We start from the raw sequence: 20,982 nt of genomic DNA on the forward strand, positions 1-20,982 counted from the left end.
CTTCCTCTAAAAAATTTATTAAACAGTAAAATCTAAACTCTACTTCCTTTATAATGGGTTAGAATTACCTTATTTATAATAAATTAGGATTATTTTTAAATAATAATAAAAAAATTAATTATATAATATATTNTAATGAGTTAGAATTACTTTATTTATAATAAATTTGGATTATCTTTAAATAATAATAAAAAAATTAATTATATAATAGATTAAATTTTATAGTGGTAAATTTACTACTATATTTAGGAGATAATGAGATCCACTTACATCAAAACAAACAACGGAACTCAAAAAACTAATTTTACCAGCACCAAGTTACATCAAAACAAATAACAGAAATGATTAAATTTAACTTTCAAACGGTACAAATTACGTCAAAATAAATAATAAAAAAATAATCACACTTCAGAAAAATTCAAATATCAATATACTTAATTTACATTGAATCTACAAATACGTCAATACAAACGCCCCTAATAAGTTCGTGGGTTCTCTACACAATTTCTCTAAAAAGCCGGAGCGTATCTTAGCCGTCCAATGCGCACTATTGTGGGATGGGATATTTTTTGGCGACAACGAGAAAAAAAGCCGAGACCGACTCTGACACATGTTTGCTATTATCTATAATTTATTTATTATTTTTATTATATTTATATTTATTTATATATATATATATATATTATATACTGATTATTAATATATTAGTTTTCCTTTCTCATCACATCTCCCTTGCCTTTTCATGGCTATTTCTCCTTCGATCGTAGAGGAAGGGGATGGCGACGCACAAGGACGCGTGCTTGCGATCGCAACCCCTTCTTCGAATCGCTTCTTCCCCTCTCCCTAAGCTGCTTCTGCCTCTGCTTCTGCTTCCTCGAAAAGCACTTTCATTTTGGTCGGAAAAACCCTAATCTCTTCTTCTTAGATCTCTCGGTTTAGCAATGGCGAGATCCGCATGGCTACGAGAGGCATGTGGGCTGAGCCTACGATTCTCGGAATTGGGGGTGTACGAGAGGTATGTGGCTTCTTTGGTGTTCTTTGAGTAATAAAATGAGGATCTTGAACACGATCGGTTTGCCATGCTCTTGCTTATTATCTGTGATGATCAGGATCGTATGTGGCCTAAAAGATCTCGGTCTCGAGAGGAATGTGGGATTTTTGATGTTCTTTTGGTGGTAGAACGAGCATCTTTTACATATCCCAAAATCGGTTTCTTGACTCTTGAATACGATTGGATTACTATCTTCTTGGATATTATCTGTGGCCGGAACAGTGGGATTCTTCATTTAGCTGGTTTGTGTGGGTTAGGGATTAAGGAATTTTCTCAGCTAAATGAAAGTTGGCTCATTTGGGTTGGTTGAATCCGATTCCTTGTGTTTGGGTTCGGAGAGAATGTCGGGTATTCGTATTCATTGACATCCCTATGAGTATCACATTGTTATTTTGCTCTGTATCTTTCTTCATCGAGAATCAATGGCTCTGCCCAATACTAGCATGTGAAGGCATGTTTGTGGTCAAACAAAACGGGCCCTAGAAAAAGGAAGAGGATGATATAATTTGTAACCTTACTATCCTGTTTTCCTCTGCTATCATCTCACCAACTAATGGCAACTAGATGGTCTGTTGTTCTGCAGCAGGCAACTGAGTCGGCCATTGTGTGGTGGGGTGGCGGTAAAAGGCGGAAGATCCAGTAGTTGTACAGAATCATTTGAGGCACTGTTTGGCTTGTGCCAAGTCTCTTTACTGCATGCAAACTTACTTTTGATATATTCTCTTAAATCGTCAGAATTGTTCTCTTTTAATGAATTGTTAGCAATTAGTTATGAAGTATTCTACTTATTTAGAACTTCTGTTTCTCTTTGAAAAAGTCTCTTCTTCAGAGTTCTCATAATTTATACATGAGTTCTCTTGATAATTTTGTTTGTCTTTCGCTTTTATTGCATATTCTTAAAATTATATTTATTTACATTCATGCCTCTGAATAACATGTTTTCATAAGCCACTCTGTGAAACAAAACGGGCCCTAAAAAAAGGAAGAGGATGATATAATTTGTAACCTTATTATCCTGCTTTCCTCTGCTATCATCTCACCAACTAATGGCAACTAGATGGTCTGTTGTTCTGCAGCAGGCAACTGGGTCGGCCATTGTTTGGTGTGGTGGCGGTAAAAGGCGAAATAATAGGGTGTACGGATCGTTTGAGACCTGTTTTTGGGCTTGTGCCAAGCAAGGTTTTAAGTGCCGGGGCGTGCCGTACGCACGCCCCGTGCCGTACGTGCCCCAAGAAGGGGACGGTAAGGGGGGTATCGCACCCCTCCGGTGCGGCGGCACGCTGGTGCGTGCGCGGAGACAAAGCGGCACGCACCAGCGTGGCCGGCAGTACCAGCGTGCCGCCGGTTTTCTTTTTTTTTGACTTTTTGCTTCTTTTTTTTTTTTTGTTCTCTGGGATACAACCCCCAGGCCATCTATATTGTATTTTTTTCACTTTTATCTTATTTTTTTGACATCGTGATGCTTTTTGTAAATCTTTTTTTTTTTTTTGCCTTTGGCTTTTTTTTGGTTTTCTTTTATTAAATTAAAAACTTATAATTTAACTTATTATTTATCTGATCATATGTGGCCCGAGCCTCCGCTTCCACCATGACATCCATTTTTTCTTCACAAATATTTTATCAAAATTTGTCGCACGCGAAACTTTCGATGAATCAAAGAAACAAAAATCGATTTCCTAAACAAATTTTGATCAGATATTTTAATAAGAACAAAAAAATAAAAAAATATAGATGTAATATTGGGAATATATGAATTCTCACAATGCCACATACTTGTATCAATATTGTCAAATAAATCTTGTATCCGCAGATAACAATATGACATATGATCCAGCGCGACGATCTATGTGAAATTAAGCAGTCATCTCTATGTAAAGATGTAAATTTAAATAATTATTGTACTGTGAATTTTATTATTATATTTTAATTTCTATTCTATATCAGGTATAGCTGTATTTTACTTACAAAAAGCTTTCATGCATGTTATTTGATGAGTATAGTAAGATGTACATAATAAATATTCATATTATTTTGTTTAAATCTTTCAAAATAATATTATAAGAGTTTACTGGAATCAAAAAAGCTAAAATAAGTCCGTGCCAAAGCGTGCCAGCAGGAGGTCGTGCGTATCTGTCGGCACGCAAGCGTGCCACGTGTCGGCAAGCAAGCGTGCCCGTGCCGTACCGTGCCAGGGACGTAACGGCACGCCCCCGTGCCACGGCACTTTAAACCTTGGTGCCAAGTCTCTTTACTGCATGCAAACATACTTTTGATATATTCTCTAAATTGTCAAAATTGTGCTCTTTTAATGAATTCAATAAGTCATGAATAGGGCTGGCAATCCATCTCGCCGTTCGTGAGCCAGCTCGTGTTCGGCTCGAAATGAGCTCGAGATTGACTCGCTCATTTAGTAAACGAGCTGAACACGAGCTGGATTTTCCAGCTCATTTAATAAATGAGCCGAACACGAGCTAGGGTCAGCTTGCTTGTGTTCGGCTCGATAACAGCTCGAATATATTTATTTTATATTAATATAATTTTTATATATATTATATTTGTATATATAAATATATAATTATATTTGTATATAAATAAATAATACAGATTATTACTTTTTAATTGTTTAGCCTAATTTGAAAAACAAAGCCCAACTTATTTATAAAGAGGCCTACTTATATTTAGAATTTTAATAATTGGATCAAAATCTAACGAATAATATGGCAGCACTTTCAGCAGGTTCGTTCTTCGTCTACCATGATCTTCATCTTTTTGAGTAGAATATAAGGGATTTTCTTTCTTGAGCTTCTAATTAGAGTTTGATGTGATTTTTCTTACAGAAATTTAGGTAGATCGTATCCCGCTCAACTTCCTCCCCGTCGAGCAAAATATTTTTGTGAGTAAGGTAGCAATAATCGAGCCAACAGGCCGAAAACGAGCTAGCTCGAATAAATTGCGAGCCGATCACGAGCTGGACTTTTCGAGCTCATCATGAGCTCGAGTCGAAGACGAGCCGACCTTGAACACTTTCGAGCCAATCTTGAGCTGGCTTTGGCTCGCTCGAGTTCGGCTTGTTGACAGCCCTACACAGGACTATTGACTTTGGGGTACTAGCAGCATTGCTCTTTGTCTATATATCCTTGCGGGAAAAATATATAGAGCTTACCTGAATTTTAATCCATGACATTTCCCTATTCTTTTAGGGGAATCAAATTGTCTCGCCAATAACCCAGCATTTGAGTATCGAATGTCTCCGGCACGGAAAGCCCGTCTTTTATACTTGAACGGAGCTCACTCTAATAAGAGAAATGGCGTTAATGATTGCTAACCTTCATTTTCTTCTCTCTCTGCTACTCTTGTACTTGCTAATGGGAAGGCAGCTCCAGATGGTTTGTGCTTCTGTGGCAGGCAACTGGTCTGTAACCATTATCAGGTGCGTAGTGGTGGTAAGAGATGCAAGATTGAAGGGCGCGAATTATATGGGGAGCCTCCCCACAATTACAGAGCCCAATCTGGCGAATGTAAAGTTTCATTCAAGCGTCATATGTGAATGTTGGGGATTACTTTAGCCTCCACTGTGAATGCTTATCTCCTGTTTGGTGGCTCTACTCTGGCCGAAGATTTGGCTTATGCCTGTTCAATTATCTAGAATTTTATGGTGTACCACTTTCACATCACATTTTTCAGCATATGTTCTTTGCATTCGTCCATCTTATTCACTTTGCATGCGAAGGTTCTCCAGAGGAAGAAATTTTATGATACAAATTGGATGAGACCTTCCTTCAACTATAGGCCATTTTGAAATGAGTCCCTCAACTTTATTCACTTTTGCTTGGTTTGATTTGAGTTATTGTCTCTGCTGATTTGAGGGATTTATTAATGTTAATTTGTCCGTTATTAATGTTGCCTAACATTCTGCTAACTTTTGCACAGGGCAACCTTTGGAAGGCTTGCTGCTTTGCAGGCAACCTCTTTGCTTTTTGATTAAAGTTGCAGCAGATCTAGGGACTAATATGTAAGAAGTCCTTTTCTGCAGTTGTCCATCTGATGCTGGGGAAAGTTGTGTGGTGTCAAGTTATCTAAGAAGAGAGGCAATGATGGTTGGTGCTTGGTAGCCCTTCTAATCTAGTGCTGTCCCATTTAGCCATGGTGTGGCAACCCTGGAAAGCCTGTTGTCTCCACTGAAACATATGTGGGTCCTGAATGGCAACAGTGCTGCATGTTCTGAAACTGACATGTAGTTCGGAAACTGACATGTGGTTCCTACATGGTAACAATGCTGCATCATTGCTAGGTAGTTGTGCTGAGTATAAGTTGGAGGTATGGTTTAACTTAGGCTTCACTCCTTGCAATTCATAATATATGGCCATGGAAATCTTGGTCTTGAGAGGTATGTGGGCTTTCTTTTATCATTCTTTGAATAGAACAAGGCTCTTGCCTAAAATCGGCATTATCGATCGCCATCTTCTTGCTTCTCTTTGTGGCTGAAACTGCATGATCTTCTTTGGATGGTATAGGCAATGTTTTCTCCTGAATGGTGGGGAACCAACCCCCCCAGTCCCCTCCCTCCCCTTTTCTCTTGCTAGCTTCGTGATTTTGATTGGCTGTTTTATACAGGTGGCGAGGTAAGATTGTTCCCCTAATTTTTTTTTTTTTTTTTGTTCTTCACTCTTCTTCCCTCTTTGGGGGAAAAATGTGTAGACCTTGCCTAAACTCGGAAATTTTTCTATAATGGGGAGTTGAAGTTTCTTCCTTGTGCCTCTTGAGTTGACAAATATGCATGGTGAACATAATATTCATGCATTCTACCAGGAACTTAATTTCTCCTCCTCGCTGTTTTCACTATTGAACTATGTCCCAGCTGTAAATTTTCCTTTGACCTGATGCTTTGCGGATTTATTCTAGCCTAGTATCTGTTAGTTGGAGTGAAAATCAAACTGAACACAACCTGCACGGGATGGAGTGCCTTCTTATCTGTTGGTTGCCAAATTTGTAGCCGCTTGCGGTGGTTTATATGCAGAGGACGAGAATAGTGATCTGATCTTCCTCTTCTTATTTTCCTATAAATTGGTTTACCAGGTGAATTCTTGTTTTATAGCAGAATTTTCCTTTGCTTCTCTTCATTTTACCACTATCTGTCTGCTTAACCCAACAGGATTTGATGACCAAGGCTCTTAGATATTCTAGACGTAAAAAAAAAAGGGGGGGAAACTTCAAATACCACCCCTGTGGTTTCATACGTTCTCACTTTAGTACCCTGGGTTTAAAGTGTATCAATTTAGTGCCCCGTGGTTTCATTTTTATCATTTTATTATCGATTCCACTAATTTTTTTCGTTAAATCAGTGACAAAGTTAAAACTAAAGGGTACTAAAGTGAATGTTCGATGAACTTAGGTGAGGTATTTGAAGTTTTTTGTATATAATTTAACGAAATGTTAATGAAAAAGCTGACGAAAAGATAAAAATGAAACCATAGGACACTAACTTGATACACTTTAAACCACAGGGTTCTAAAGTGAGAAAGTGTGAAACCACATGGGTGGTATTTGAAGTTTACCCAAAAAAAAGGGTGGTTCTAAAGTGAGAAAGTGCGAAACCACATGGGTGGTATTTGAAGTTTACCCAAAAAAAAAAAAGCCCTTTTACTTCCACCTCATTTTTGTTGATCGGGTATCTGAATTGTTGATCGGCACAACTAAACATGATCTGTGATTTTTGGAACATTCTTGGAACCAAATTTTATGATATTTCGACTTCATTTACTTAGTGGTCAAGTGATGTCAAATACACCTTATATTTACTGTTAAAATTTGTCAGTTTTGAGATCAATTAAATACCAGATAAATGATGTCAGAAAATTTTCTCTACCAGGCCGAGATTGACTTATTTTCTTGGTTCTTTTGGTCTTTGGTTTGGAGTCAGGGCCAAAAAGTGAATAACCCCCTTTCTCTATCTCTTTCATCTGTGTTTGATTGTGTGACCGAGATTGGCTTATTTGCTTTGTTCTTTTGGTCTTTGGTTTGGAGTTGGGACCAATAAGTGAACACCCCCTCCTCTCTCTCTTTTTATCTCTTTCATCTCTATGTGGGTGCGGATGCATGTGTTGCGGGTGTGGGCGGGCGTGCGTGTGTTGTGGGTGCGGGTGTTGTAGGCGGACTCGTGTGCGTGTTGTGCGCGCGCGCGTATGCTTGTGTGTTGCGTGTGTGTGCATTGTGCATGTGTGCATGTGTGCATGTGTTTTAATTGGTTTTCCCATACTTCATCCGGTAGGCAGTCTACCTGTTAGCTTTTCTCTTTGCTGCTTTTACTTTGACACTGTTTCCCCAGATCTGCTTTCTCCTATAACTAGTGGTTAACATTTTGAAGGTTCTATTATTATGTAAATTCAAGCATAAATGTGGCATCTCTATGGCATGGCAATATTGGGGATTCTGGCTCATCAGCAGCCTTCCATTTTGCAGCCATTGAATGGAACCTAATTACACTGCCGGCAGGAATGGTCGATCTGAGCCTCCTCTTCCTAGTTCCTATGTAAATAACCGAGCTTGATTGAACCGGGCCAGTTTATTTCGAGCCATATATTATTGTTCCAGGTTGGCCTGTTTTAATTCATCTCGAGCTTAATTGGCCGAAAAACTGAACTGAGCTGAGACTGTTTGTGAACTACTTTGATCAATGTAGTTCGGTCAACGGGCTGAACACGGGTGAGCTGTAAATGAGCTGAACATGAGCTGGCTCGTGAAAATATCGAGCGGAATAATCCAGCTCGTGTTCGGCTTGTTTGTTAAGAAGCTGGCTCGTGAATGGTAAGTTGGATTGTCAGCCCTAATACTAGGTGAAAAGTTGGAAGATAATTAAAAAATTAGAATCTTAATCTAATAATTGAAATTCACAAAATATCTCTCTTTACATTTGGGTTGTCCTAAAATCCAAATAGTAGAAATTTGTAATATATATATATATATATATATATATATATTCAAGCTACATCGAGTTGACCCCCAGCTCGTGTTCGGCTCGTTTATTATCGAGTTGAAAACTACTTGGAGCTCATTTCGAGCCAAGCTCGTTTATTATCCAGCCGAACACTATTTGGAGCTCATTTCGAGCCGAATACCAGTTGGCTCGCAGACAGGGAGTTGGTTTGCCAGCCCTAGTTCAATGGCCAGCCCAATGGCCGAGGTGCTCAAAGCATTTCTCTCTTATCTATCGTGGCGAGTAATTCTTTAAGGTCTGTTCTGTTTGACTGTCTGTTGTTCTGCAGAGGGCAACTGGGTGGCAGCCTTGTTAGTTGGACAGTAGTAGGATGATGAGGAAAATTCAGAGATGAAAACAGTTGGGTTTTCTCTCTCAGGAAAAAAAGAAACAACTTAGTGGCTAAACCATAACAGTATCTGCATTTCAAGTCCAGTGACAAATGCAAATATGGATATAAAATGGGTACAACTCATTTGCTTCCTATGGGACAAGGATCAGAGGATGGGGTTTTCGCATGTATATCCCTGCAAATATGTGAATTTTGTGAGTACCTTTGCAAGGTCAGAACTCTACCAACTGAGCTGTGCCTCCTGCGCCCAGTGGAGTGAGCATGAAAGAGTTAGATGCGTCTATTCTTTCCCCTCCTTCAGATGGGCTATCCTGGGTTTGAACCAAAGATCTCGCTTGTGAAGAAAATTGTCACAACTATGATCCATTTTAGTGGGAGAGAATCGATAGATCCTATTGCATCTTGACCTGAAGCTGTGATGATTGCCACGAGTGGTTATGTTCATCTCTTCAAACATGATACTGAAACACAGGTAGGCAGACTTTGGAAGGTTTGCTGTGTTCAGCAAGCAACCATTTTGCAGCTGTTTTGGGTAGCTTACTAGCTTTACCGGAAACTCTAATAAGTGGCAGGTCTGAGCCTCACCACTTTAATTTTTCCTCAATAGTTCCTTCTAAGGGTGTTCCTGTGGACTGAAAAAATTGAATAACCGAACTGAACCAAATTCAGACTTAATTAAAAATCGGTTCACAAATATATAAAAAATTGATTTCAGGTTCATCCAGTATTGGTTTTCCGGGTGGAAAAGGCTAGACCCCTTTCGTCTAGGGCTTCAAAATTGCCCTTTCTCGCTCCCGTCTCCTCCATCGACTTGTCTCCCTCTTTGGCATCTCCTCCACCAACCCTCTCGAGCTTATCCCTCCTACTTCGCTGCCATAGAGGCCTCTCCCGTGCCGGCTCTCTTGATCTCTTCTGTTCTCTCTATTAGGTACTTTTTCTGATTGATGATATGTACTTATCTATCTTTTGATTTTTTTTGCCGTTGTTTGCTTTTTTGATATGAAATGATTCGTTTATGCAAACAACATATTCTATTTGATTTGTTTGATTTCTTTGCATATTGGATGATTTGTTTGCTGCATATTGGAGTTTAATTCCTACTTAATATAAAGAAAATGCCTTGAAAATGATTAACTGGTTTGTGGAAGAGAAATTAGTTAATCGGTCTGATCAACCAGACTGGTTTCACCCTTAGATTATTGTTGGGTAAATTGCACTGCTAGTCCCTGAACTTCTGGTTAACTTTCATTATTGTTCCCAAACTTCTAGTTAACTCTGAAGAAACAAAAGTACAGCTCTGACCTGTAGGTTTCCTTTAAACAGTCAGGGCCATATGGTAAAAATGCTAACTGAAAGCCCTCAAAGAGCACCTGAAAAGGCTGTGATATATGTGATATATGTAAGGCTGTGATGATTACTGACAAACCGAAACTCTTCAAGCATTGGACTGAAACACAGCTTGGGGACCATGGAAGGCTTGCAGTCCGGCAAGCAACTTCCTTGCAGCATGTAGTTTCTGATAAAATGGCAGTTCTTGAGCATTCTTAACTTTGTTTTTTTTTTTCCCTGTAATATTCTCTTTCTCCAATATGAAACTTTGTTTTCTTTTATTGCATTTGTTAAATTACCTTGTCTCAACACCGAATACCGTTACTTGAAACTTTCTGGGAATTGAAGTAGTTTTTATCTTTGGCCAACTTTTGTGAAAATTCTCCGAAGATAGTTTATAATAGTGACTTTCTGACTTATTCTTTTACATGCATGTTTTCTTGTTAGTTATGTTTTATGTTCTATTCATGTATCCGTAATCGGTTCATGAACAACTCTTGATATCTTCATTATGTCAGTTCATGAATTTATCATAGCACTTTTGTTGATTACAATGTTTACTCATCGATTCCTTATGATTCTTTAGATTTGGAAGAGTATGTGGTTCTTTAGAATGTTTATGTTCTTTGTTTCATTCTATTATTTTCCGAAGAACTGAAATTTCACCAAGACTAACCTATTTCTGAACATCATGCATGTGATTATGATTTGTGTGGTTGAAGGTGGTTGTTTGCTTGATGGTCTCTTTATTTCAATCAGAAGTGGTCTTTATTAATGTGGGAAATTGTTATCTATACTTTTGAGGTAGATTGATTGGTCGGCTTGTATAAATATGCAAGGCGAGTTTCTGGGAGTTGGGAGTGGAAACTATGAGAGTTGGACAGATAGAAGAGAACCAAGAGATCATGGTGGTTCTAAGTTACTTGTTGCTGTGTTTACTGATCAACTGTCCAACTTTCTGCAGATCAATATGCGTGGAAAAGAAGGTGATTACAGAGGGTTCAGTGAAAAGAAGACGTGTGAAAGGAAATGTTTCTTATGGCTTATTTGTTCGGCTGTTTCTTGGAGGGTCTGCCCCTCAGCAGGCAATCTTTTCTTGTAGCAGTTTTCTGGAGTTTGGGTGTCAAAATATCTTGTGGCTTGTGAGCTTGCTCATGCTCTGCTCGTTTTTGGGTTGGATTGAACTTTCCCAATTTTGGACTTTGGGTACTACTGGCAATTAAGCAAAATTTCGAGGGTTCAGGCGCTTCGCTCCCTTCTTCCAAAAGGATTTTCTTATTAAGCTTTGACTCTGTGTTCCCTCTCCTCCCTTTGCTAGGATGTCAATGGGTATGGATACTTGAGATTTTACCCGAACCCGAACTCGAACCCGAATCCGAATCCGAGGGGGGTGGGTTTAATGGATGCCTGTACCCAACCCGAACCCGAACCCGAACTTAAACCCGAACCAGTTTTATATTAATATCATATATAAAAAATTAAATTTGTAATTTGTAAATTTAGATTTGAGTATGATATGTTTTGAAATTTGGTAAAGAAAAATGATTGCTTTGGGATTCGGGTTTTCTTGGTTCAGTTTCATGATTCGGTTATTTTGTTGGGTTTGGTAGATAGCCCTCAATATCAAACGGGCCACAATTGAATCTGGAAAGCAAGATAGCCCGGTCAGCCAGTTCGGAATAATAATTGGATATAATGTTTTCTCTGAATTCTTGTGACTGTTGATGTTGTTTTTAGCTGCTTTCAGAGATTTATTGTTGTAATCTCATTCGTATTTCTATTTGCAAAGGCTGTGATGATAGCCAAGTGTGGATGCACTAGAGCTCTTCATTCATCAGACTGAACACAGCTTGACAATTTTTGGATGGCTTGCTGTTTGGCAAGAAACCATTTTGTTGCTGTCTTTATAGTATAGCTGAAATGGCAGATCTGAGCCTGTGCCTTTAGTATTTTCTATTGCATTTGAAAACTTCATTTGTTTTTACTATTTATACTCTTGTTTAAAGCATCTTCGTATAGTCTTGTTTACAGTTGGAAATTTTCTTTTGTATTTGGTATTGCCAGATTAAATTTTTTACTTGAAAAATCGTAGTAACTGTCACTTGTATCCTTGCTATAATGATTTCCTCACGTATTCTTTAACAAACTTTTTTCTAGTTGTAGTTACTATATATTTTATAATACATTCATGATTCATGAAAGGATCTTGATATTTTTGTTATATTTTGGTTTAACTATACTGTATTTTTGTATCTTTGAGCATCAGACTGAATGTAGCTTTGCACCCATTGGAACGCTTGCTCTTCTGCAGGCGACATTTTGCGGTTGGTTGTGTAGTTTAGTGCAAACTTTAATAAAATGGTAGATGTGAGTCTCCTTTTATTATTATTATTATTTTTTTCCTTTAAACATTTTCCTTTCTTCACCCATCCTACTATTCTCTAGCTCAAGCACGCTTAACTGTGGAGTTCTTATGGGATCTGGTGCTTTAGTGTTGGTATGATTTGTTCCTTTTTTTTGTGGCATTTTCTTCATCACTTCATTTGATCTGTTGCTCATTTATTTATCATTCTTCTCTGGTTTATATGGTTTCCTAATTTTACGGAAATAGGATGTCTTGCCGTATTTACTTTTGATAATCTCTTTTTCACTGTGAAACTGCCTTTGCAAGTGTTATTTTATTTATCTAAAGAACCTTTGTTTGCTAAACTGCCTCATGGTTACGAAGAAGATATACAATCAGGGGATGAATATTTCTATCATCTTTGGCCAGCTCATTATAGAACATTCTGAATCCTTTTTTTTTGGGTAAACTTCTATTTGCCCCTCTGTGGTTTAGTGCATTTTCACTTCGTCTCCCTATGGTTTAAAAGTTGCTATTTACTACCCTGTGTTTTAATCTTCCTTTCACTTTAGGATTTAGTGTTAACCAGGGTAGCTAAGTGGTACATATTCACAGGGCATTAAACCTGACGCCTTATTGCTACTGCACAGGTTTAGGAATGTCAAGGTAACCCTGGATGGCAAGTTATTTACAGATGTTGGCAGCTGGTTGTTGCCATTGCTTGGTGTCGACGGTACGATAAGAGGATGGAAGAAATTTAGCTGAGCCTTTGCATGCCATGTCAGAGCTGCTTGGTGTCAGCTGTCAAGCATTGGCCTTGAGCTGTATATGAGTTCTTTCTCTTATTCATTTTCTGATCATTAAAAGGTTCAATTACAAAATATCCCTTGCACTTTAGCTTGCGTCTCAATTAAGCTTTGCATAATTTTGCAGCAATATTAATCCTGCACCTCATTTCTAACAATAGACACATACTCTTATTTTGGGCAGCCGTGTGCTGGAATTTATTTTCAGCAGCTTGTCTTCTACATATGAGCCTACTCATGTGAAGGGCAATTCAAAATGACGGATCTGTGACTGCTTTTCTTTAGCAAATGCATATTTTATATGTTTCTTTGTGAGGAGGCCATGATGATGGCCAACTGTGGATGCACCAAAATGATTCGAACATCATGCTGGACTTTGGATCCACACAGCTTGGCAAGATTTAGAAGGCTTGTTGTTCCACAAGCAACTATTTTGCAGCTATTTGTGCAGGTTAGGTGCAAATTCCAGATTAGATTGGCTGATCTGAGCTCCTCTATTCTTTTTTTTTTTTTTTTTTTTTTTTTTTTTTTTTTTTTTTTTTTTTTTTTTTTTTTTTTTTTTTTTTTTTTTTTTTTTTTTTTTTTTTTTTTTTTTTTTTTTTTTTTTTTTTTTTTTTTTTTTTTTTTTTTTTTTTTTTTTTTTTTTTTTTTTTTTTTTTTTTTTTTTTTTTTTTTTTTTTTTTTTTTTTTTTTTTTTTTTTTTTTTTTTTTTTTTTTTTTTTTTTTTTTTTTTTTTTTTTTTTTTTTTTTTTTTTTTTTTTTTTTTTTTTTTTTTTTTTTTTTTTTTTTTTTTTTTTTTTTTTTTTTTTTTTTTTTTTTTTTTTTTTTTTTTTTTTTTTTTTTTTTTTTTTTTTTTTTTTTTTTTTTTTTTTTTTTTTTTTTTTTTTTTTTTTTTTTTTTTTTTTTTTTTTTTTTTTTTTTTTTTTTTTTTGCTAGTATTTCTTTTCTTTTCAACTTTTTGGAGCTACATTTGCTTTACAGTGCAATGAAAGTTCCTCTGATTTTGATTCTTCATAGTAAAGACATCCTCTGAATTATTTGCAAGTTTATAACACGTCTTAGTTATACCTTTGTCAGAATTATATTAAATAATTCTCGTTGACATAGACGGTGTCTAATCAATTTGAATTAGCTTATTTTCTCATGTCTTATATATTTCAATATTGATTAGACGGTGTCTAATTAATTTGAATTACCTTATTTTCTCATGTCTTATATATTTCAATATTGATAGCTTTTATATCTTTGGTTTATTATGTCATGATATGCCTCATGGTTATGCACTATGAGCAAGCGTGTGTCTTATTTACAATGGTGCACTCTTTGTTCTGAACTTCTTTGTTGTCTCTGAATTTTTGAAGGGTTTTTTCTCATTCACAAGTCACAACTTCATAAGGAGAATTATTTCTCTGAGTGGTGGGTATTTTTATGTTGGTGTATGCACACATGTTGTTTTTAATTCGATTTGGGGGATTTTTTTTTTTCCCAACTGGTCTAAGATTGCAAGATTGATTAATTAGATTTACTTCAGTTTATTTTTCTTGTTGGGGCCAAAATTGTGAACTCATCTGCTCTCTCTCTATCTCTCTCTCTCATATGTGCAAAATCATTGCACTGCCTGCGATTACCTGACAAACTGAAGTGCTATTGATTTCTCATCCTATGATTTGCACTTTACCACTCTGCTTTGTAACATTTAGAACTTTGCTACTCTATTTAACAGCAGGTCCTTAATGTAAAATAAAAATAAAACCATAGCGTGGCAAAGTGCAAATTGGCTAAACAACAAGGGGGGCAAATTGAAATTTACCTAAAAAAGTAAAGTTGGGGGGCCATTTCCCAGTCATATCTTGGTGGTTCTTATTTTCTCCGTCTTGATAATTCTTCATCTGGTACATCATGAGAAGGACTTGCCCTTCTCTTCACATCCGGCACTTCTCCATTTAGAAATGCTGAGCCAACCTTGTTAGGTAGGTGATGGCTAAATCGGAGGGGAGATACAGAAGGGTTCAGCTGAGCCTCCAGTTTTGAAAATTCTGGTTTGTGGACTGGGAGATCTTGGCCTCAAAAGGTATGCGACTTCTTATTCTTTCTTTTTTCTCCAAATAAAAAAAAAGGGTATGTGTCCTTCCTGTGGTATTTAGTGCTTAGAAGAGTTACTGCTGCCTTCTTTGAGCGGTTCATACCTTGAACTTTCCCTAGCCTTGCTGCTGCAGTTCAACTCTTATGTTTTCCGAAAGGCTTAATTACACTTTGTTCTATGCATAGTTAGTTAATTCGGATTCGGCAAAAATTCGGTACGGGTATAATTCGGATAAAATTCGACGTGTAATTTTTAAATTTGTTGAAAAATACGGCTAAAAAACGGATTCGCCAATTATTCGGATACGTGATTTATACAGATATTATACGTTCACCAATTAAAAATTCGGGATAAAAAAATTCGGCTATTAAATTAAGGTTTTTTCCTCTCAAGATTTATGCTATTAGTATTAAGTACTCATAATTCTTAAGAATATAAGAATAAAGAGCTACAAAATTAAGCTAATTAAGTAAAAAAAACAGCAAACTATATTATGCCCCAAAATAAATAAATAATTAAGCAAATAGCAAACTCAAATCTGTATCTCCATATTGCTATTTCTCCAAATTCATCGGAAATTCAGTGTTGCCGGTTAACACCCATGTTTTTTAGCCTTTGTTAAGTTTGCTAGATCTCCCTTGGTTTTTAATCAATGCATATGCTTGTGACTTTCAAACCTTACTCACAACCTGCTGGGCATATCAAACCTTTTGAGGTCTTAATTCTTAAAACCTTATTTGCTGATTATTCTTGTATGCTGGGCATATTCATGTATGCTGTAGGGATTAAAGATAAAAAAGAAGTAATGAATCTTAATAAATGCATGTTCACAATGATGCTACATTTTGTAGTCATGGTCTTGTTACTCAAAACCATACAGTCAGCAATTAAGAGAAGATGAAATAAAGGAAAGAGAGAGAGAAACTAAAGCATAAAAATTCTTGTAAAGAACCACCCGATTACTGATCCATCGTTGGAGAGTGGAAGCGGAAGCGGAAGAGGAAGAGGCGACGAGGAGGGTTCTGATTTCTGAAGAGTGAAGAACCCGATCTTCGATGTGGCCCTGCGGGGGCTTCCGATGGTGTTTGGCAAGCGGCCGGAAGGGAAGAGGGGGAGGGGAAGGGATGGGTGCTGGGGTCGGTGGCAGGGCCGCAGGGGTGAGAAGTTAGGGCAAAACCTTTTTGATCGAGCATTTTTTTTTATTTGGGGGAGGGGGGCGAACGTTGCGGACCGAAGGCTTTTTTTGTTTTTTGGGCGATCCGGGAGCCCACGACCGTGAGCGACGAACTGTTTTTTTTGGCCGAATTATTCGCAAATCGCGAATTATTCGCGAATAATTATTTTTGACCAAAAAAACGTGTTTTTTTTCCCGAACTTTTGGGAAAAATACGGATATGGCTGTTTTATTCGTTTCTTCAAAAAATCTCGAATAATTCGTGCATTATTCGCGAATTAACTAACATAGGTTCTATGAACTTATCCTGCTGAGTTGGCATGCTGGTCACAGTTCAGTAATTTCTCACAAGCATTGTTAGGCAAGGGGCTTTTACATATTGATGTCCGTGCTGACATATCTATTACATATATACCTCTGTAAAATCTAAACTTTATGTATACTCATAAAATTTCCAGCTTTTTACGGAAAATTGGATTTGCGCTGGCATGTAATCTTGGATGGTCTGTTCAATTGCAGACAACCTACTTATTGCAGCCTTATGCTGGAGTTTTTCAGCAATTTGCTATTTTTACTGAGAGTAACATTGCTACAGTGACCAATATTCTGTTTTTTTTTTCCTCACAAATTTTCTTTTTTTTTAAAGCTTCTAATCTTCAAAGAAATGGTGCCTCACAAGAGCGCGGCTGTATACTTTTCTGTATCCTTTTCTTGGGTGGAACTGTGAGATCCTTCTTGGACGGCTTTGGCAATGGGTACCATAACTTTGAAAATTCCGTTGCTCATTCCTTTCAATATCCAGAGTCAAAATTTCTGGGGATTCCTCAGCCAATTTATTTATGCCTCAGTAAATAAGAGGGACATGCTGAACATGATGTTCATGCATCTTTTGGGATGCATGAATGTCTTATTCAGCATATCAGGAATCAAAAGTTTCTGTATGCCTGACTTGCGACTATTGTTTCTGTTGGTTCAGTTGAGGATTTTGAGAGAAGACAAATTTGATGGTTATTAGTTGTTTGCTTGATCAGAGGGCTATGCAGCAAAATTGGTGAAATGATGCTTTGAGGTTTGAGGGTTGCATGTTGTTTTGTGTGATTGGATTGCTATGTCGCAAAATTGGTGCAGTGGTGCTTTTGAGGTTTGAGGGGAGTAATGGCTGTCTGCACTTGGAGCACAATGTAAGCCCCGCAAACTGCTTCCCCCCTCTGCACTCTCTCTCTCTCTCTCTCTCTCTCTCTCTCTCTCTGTGGGGCGGCCGCGGCTGCTGCTGCTACATTCTTTCTTATTGGTTCGGTTTGGACTACTATTGATGTGATAAACTAGTTTACCTTATGGTCTCTCGTCATTTTATCTTATTTCTTTAATTTATTATTATTATTATTATTATTATTATTATTGAAGTGGTCATTCTACCACAAATATCTTCCTTCGTTTCTCTGTCTTTGTACCATCAACTAAAACCTTTTCTTAGAGATCAAAGGTTGTGATGATTGCTCAGGAGGCTGGTTCTAGAAAAGGAATGCAAGCTTACAACATAATTCTATTATGTGCGGCATGGCAATCTTGGTGGGTCTGCTCTTGTACAGGCAACCATTGTTTGCAGCCATAAGGTGGAGTGAGGGTTTTGATGCAGTATGCTTTGAGGTTGATCTGAGCTTTCTTAGTACAATCAGAGGTTAAATTTGTGTGAAAGTTGCAGATTTGGGCTTCAGCTCCCTATGGGAGAAGAGTAAAATTGCACCGTTGTTTTCTGAAATATTGCATGGCCCCCAACCACCACCACCTTGATATTTAACAGTTTGTTTTCATCTTGAGTGGCCAAGTTAATTTGATTTGCCTAATGTCTCCGTGGTCTCTCTCTCTCTCTCTCTCCTATTGATTTTTATCGATTTATTTTGATCTTTAAGGGACCAAGTAAATTTGATTTGCCTAATGTCTGCCTTTGTTTTCTTTTCTTTCTTGCCTAATCTCTCTCTCTCTCTCTCTCTCTCTCTCTCTCCTATTGATTTTTATCGATTTATTTTGATCTTTAAGGGACCAAGTAAATTTGATTTGCCTAATGTCTGCCTTTTTTTTCTTTTCTTTTCTTTCTTTTCTTTTTTTTTTTTTTAACTACTTGCTTTTGCTACTCTTCTACTTACCATTATAATTTTATGGCCTCTGAATCATTTGAAGCATTTTGGTTGTTTTCACTTATGTCTTTAGTGTGTCGTGATTATCTAACAAACTCTTTAGGTTAACTGCAAAAGAAGTGCCCTATGTTGTTGAACCACACTAGGGGTGCCGTATGCTGCTGCTGCTGCTGCTGTTGTTGTTGTGGTTCTTCTTCTTCTTGCCTTATGTTGTTGAACTGTAGAAGGGGTGCTTCTTCTTCTTCTTCTTCTTCGTTGTCGTCGTCGTCGTCCTCCTCTCCTATTCTTGTTGCTATTCGTATTATTATTATTCAAAGGGGTGTAAAGTCTCATCTTTCATATTTTGGCTGGGAAAAATGGTAAAGTTGGAAGGCTTTTCATTTAAGTATCTCCTGCACCGCAGGACTATTTTGGCAGGGGCTTCTGGCCGGCAACCATTTTGCATTCTGATTGGCATTATAGATATGAGGCACTAATACACAATATCCAAAAATTCGTGGGAATCACATGCCCTCAAAAAGAATGAGATAGAGAGAGGGGAAAAAACTCTTATTATCGATGAATCGGCATCTCTGACACATGGTCAAATTAGAGAAAAGCTTTCTAAGAAGAGAGGCAATGATGGTTCATAATCCTCTCATGCTTTGCCACTCCCTGATTTAGCAATGGCGCGGCAACTTTGGAGGTATATTGTCTTTAAGGTAACAGTTAAATGTTGTGGTTGCGAGATTGGTTTGTGGACAACAAATGGCAACTGGGTTGTATTCATTGCTTGGTGGGAGTGGTGAAGACTGAAGATAGGAGGGAGGCTAATGGAATAGTTCCCTGAGCCTCTGCTTCTGACTTTGAGAAGTATCTAAATTCTGTTTTATTGTTCTATGAATTATGAAGGCTTTTTGTGGACCTCTGTCTATGCGCCTTGTGCAGGTAATAATTTCTCCTAGTTTATCTTTTTCTGATAAGCTGTATAATGCTCTCCAGATGGTGGACTAAGTTCAGGCAATAATTTTTGGAGTCGTGGTATTCTCTCTCTCTCTTCCTCTCTCTGGATGCAACTCTCTCTCACTTCGATTATTTTCTCTACAATTTACCTTGTAGGCTGAAGTCTTTCTATTGATTTCTCCTCTTTCATTTGCTGCTGTAGTTGTCAAACTGCTTATTAGTACGTGATGATAGCTAGGGAGGCTTGCCTGCCAGTTGAGTGGAACCTGGCATGTTTGTGGTCAACAATGAAACTAATTGTTTTGCTCTCGCCAGAGTGATTTTTGATTGCGCGTAAAACTGTTATGAAGAGAACATTTTTCGGGGAAAATTATTTTCGTGGAAAAGAAAATTTACGTTTGTGGTGCTTAGCTTTGGGGTTTAAGGAAAATATTCTCTAGAGTATCCTTGTTTTGTTGTAAGAATTGGGAAGGAAGAGATTGGGAGGGAGTGATGGAAAGAGGTGTTCTGAATTTTTAGTTTGCATTTCCTGTAGGAGAGAAAAAAAAGAAGAAAAACAGCAGATGAAAACAGGTTTTTCCCTAAAATGGGTTGAACTGTTTTCACCAAGAAGTACTTCACGTAGAAACATACAACTTGGAACTTTTGTTCTGAAAACTACTTTTGGGCCTCTTTTATGTGAAACCAAATACTGAATAAGCTTTGTCTGTGACCTGAGTTGTAACTACGTTGGTCCATTGAGAATTGCTCCTCATACAGTTTTCGTCTTATGCACTCCCTTGGTACAGTAATGGTGAGGCAACCCTGGAGGTTGAGCTGTTCTTCAGTCTAATACTTTTGTGTCACAGTTGCGAGACTGACATATTGAACAAACATGACATATTGAGCAAACATGACAACAGGTTTGTGGCCTTTTGCTTGTGTGGTGGCATTGAATTTTGAAGAATTTTGCGCTGTGTATGGAAGAGTTTACCCTGAGGTCTTCTGTTTTTTCTTTCATCATTATCTGGAAAGCAGAATGAGGCTCTTTTCATGTCTTCAATCTGCTTTGTGATTTCTGAATAGGGTTAATTGCATTATTTGTAATTAGCTCTAATGGTTGAAGATCTGATTGCCAACTGAAAAAAAAAATTGGGGCTGAAAATGAAAAATCGGGTAAAGGTTGGGGACCAATAGTGCAATTAACCTTTTCAAATATGATCAGTTTACTTTCTTCTTGCTTTTCATCTGTAGAGGAAACTATGGGACTCTCACCTGTTAATTTCTTAAATAAAAAAAAGAGTATTAAACTCCTTTCGACTATAGGCCATGTTGAAGTAGGCCCCTCAACTTTACTATTGTGTTTTCTTACTTGTTTGTCATTATCTTACAAGTTTGTCCACCAACCAAAGTTCCACCAATAAGAGGGAGGCTATTATGGTTCAGTTGAGCCTCTGTTTAAAACAGATGGTGGATAGTATAGTTCAGCCTCTTATGGCCGCAATGTGGACATTGGGATGCCAGGTTCGGAATTAATTTTGTAGTGCTGGTACTCTCTTGCTCTCTTTGTGTGCACGCGTGCGCGTGCATTTGGGCATGTGCGTGCCTATGTGCATGGCAAGCATTTGGCTGCATGTAGGGTTGGGCATGGTTCGGTTTGATTCGGTTTTCAAGATAAATTGAAACAAAACTGATTTAACTCAGTTTGAGAAAATAAAAAAGAAAACAAAATCATGGATGCGGAAAAAAGGGACCAAACCAAACCAAAAATTTCACCTTGGTTCCTGTCCAGTTTATCGGTTCGAATAGCCGGA

The 20,982-nt window shown here is 37.6% G+C and overlaps 1 protein-coding gene across 20 annotated transcripts; it reads left to right on the forward strand.

The window, feature by feature from the left end:
* LOC109706918 lies at positions 715–20,668 on the forward strand. Of its 20 annotated transcripts, XR_002215364.1 has the most exons (9): positions 7,214–9,304; positions 10,670–12,202; positions 12,437–12,513; positions 12,700–12,916; positions 13,040–13,306; positions 14,217–14,926; positions 16,759–16,867; positions 17,089–17,293; positions 18,351–19,275. XR_002215364.1 is itself a non-coding variant. In XM_020227942.1 (3 exons), the coding sequence occupies exons 1-3, from the start codon at positions 942–944 to the stop codon at positions 10,926–10,928; spliced, it is 546 nt and encodes a 181-aa protein (XP_020083531.1). In that variant the 5' UTR covers positions 715–941; the 3' UTR covers positions 10,929–11,743. The 20 variants fall into 20 exon arrangements, 1 of the variants encoding a protein (XP_020083531.1); XR_002215354.1 differs by adding an exon at positions 5,680–6,127 and having other exon boundaries at positions 7,416–9,304; positions 10,670–12,916; XR_002215353.1 differs by adding an exon at positions 19,392–20,668 and having other exon boundaries at positions 7,212–9,304; positions 10,670–12,916; positions 18,351–19,267.

The sequence above is a fragment of the Ananas comosus genome, linkage group 2 (assembly GCF_001540865.1).
Source record: "Ananas comosus cultivar F153 linkage group 2, ASM154086v1, whole genome shotgun sequence".
NCBI lineage: Eukaryota > Viridiplantae > Streptophyta > Magnoliopsida > Poales > Bromeliaceae > Ananas > Ananas comosus.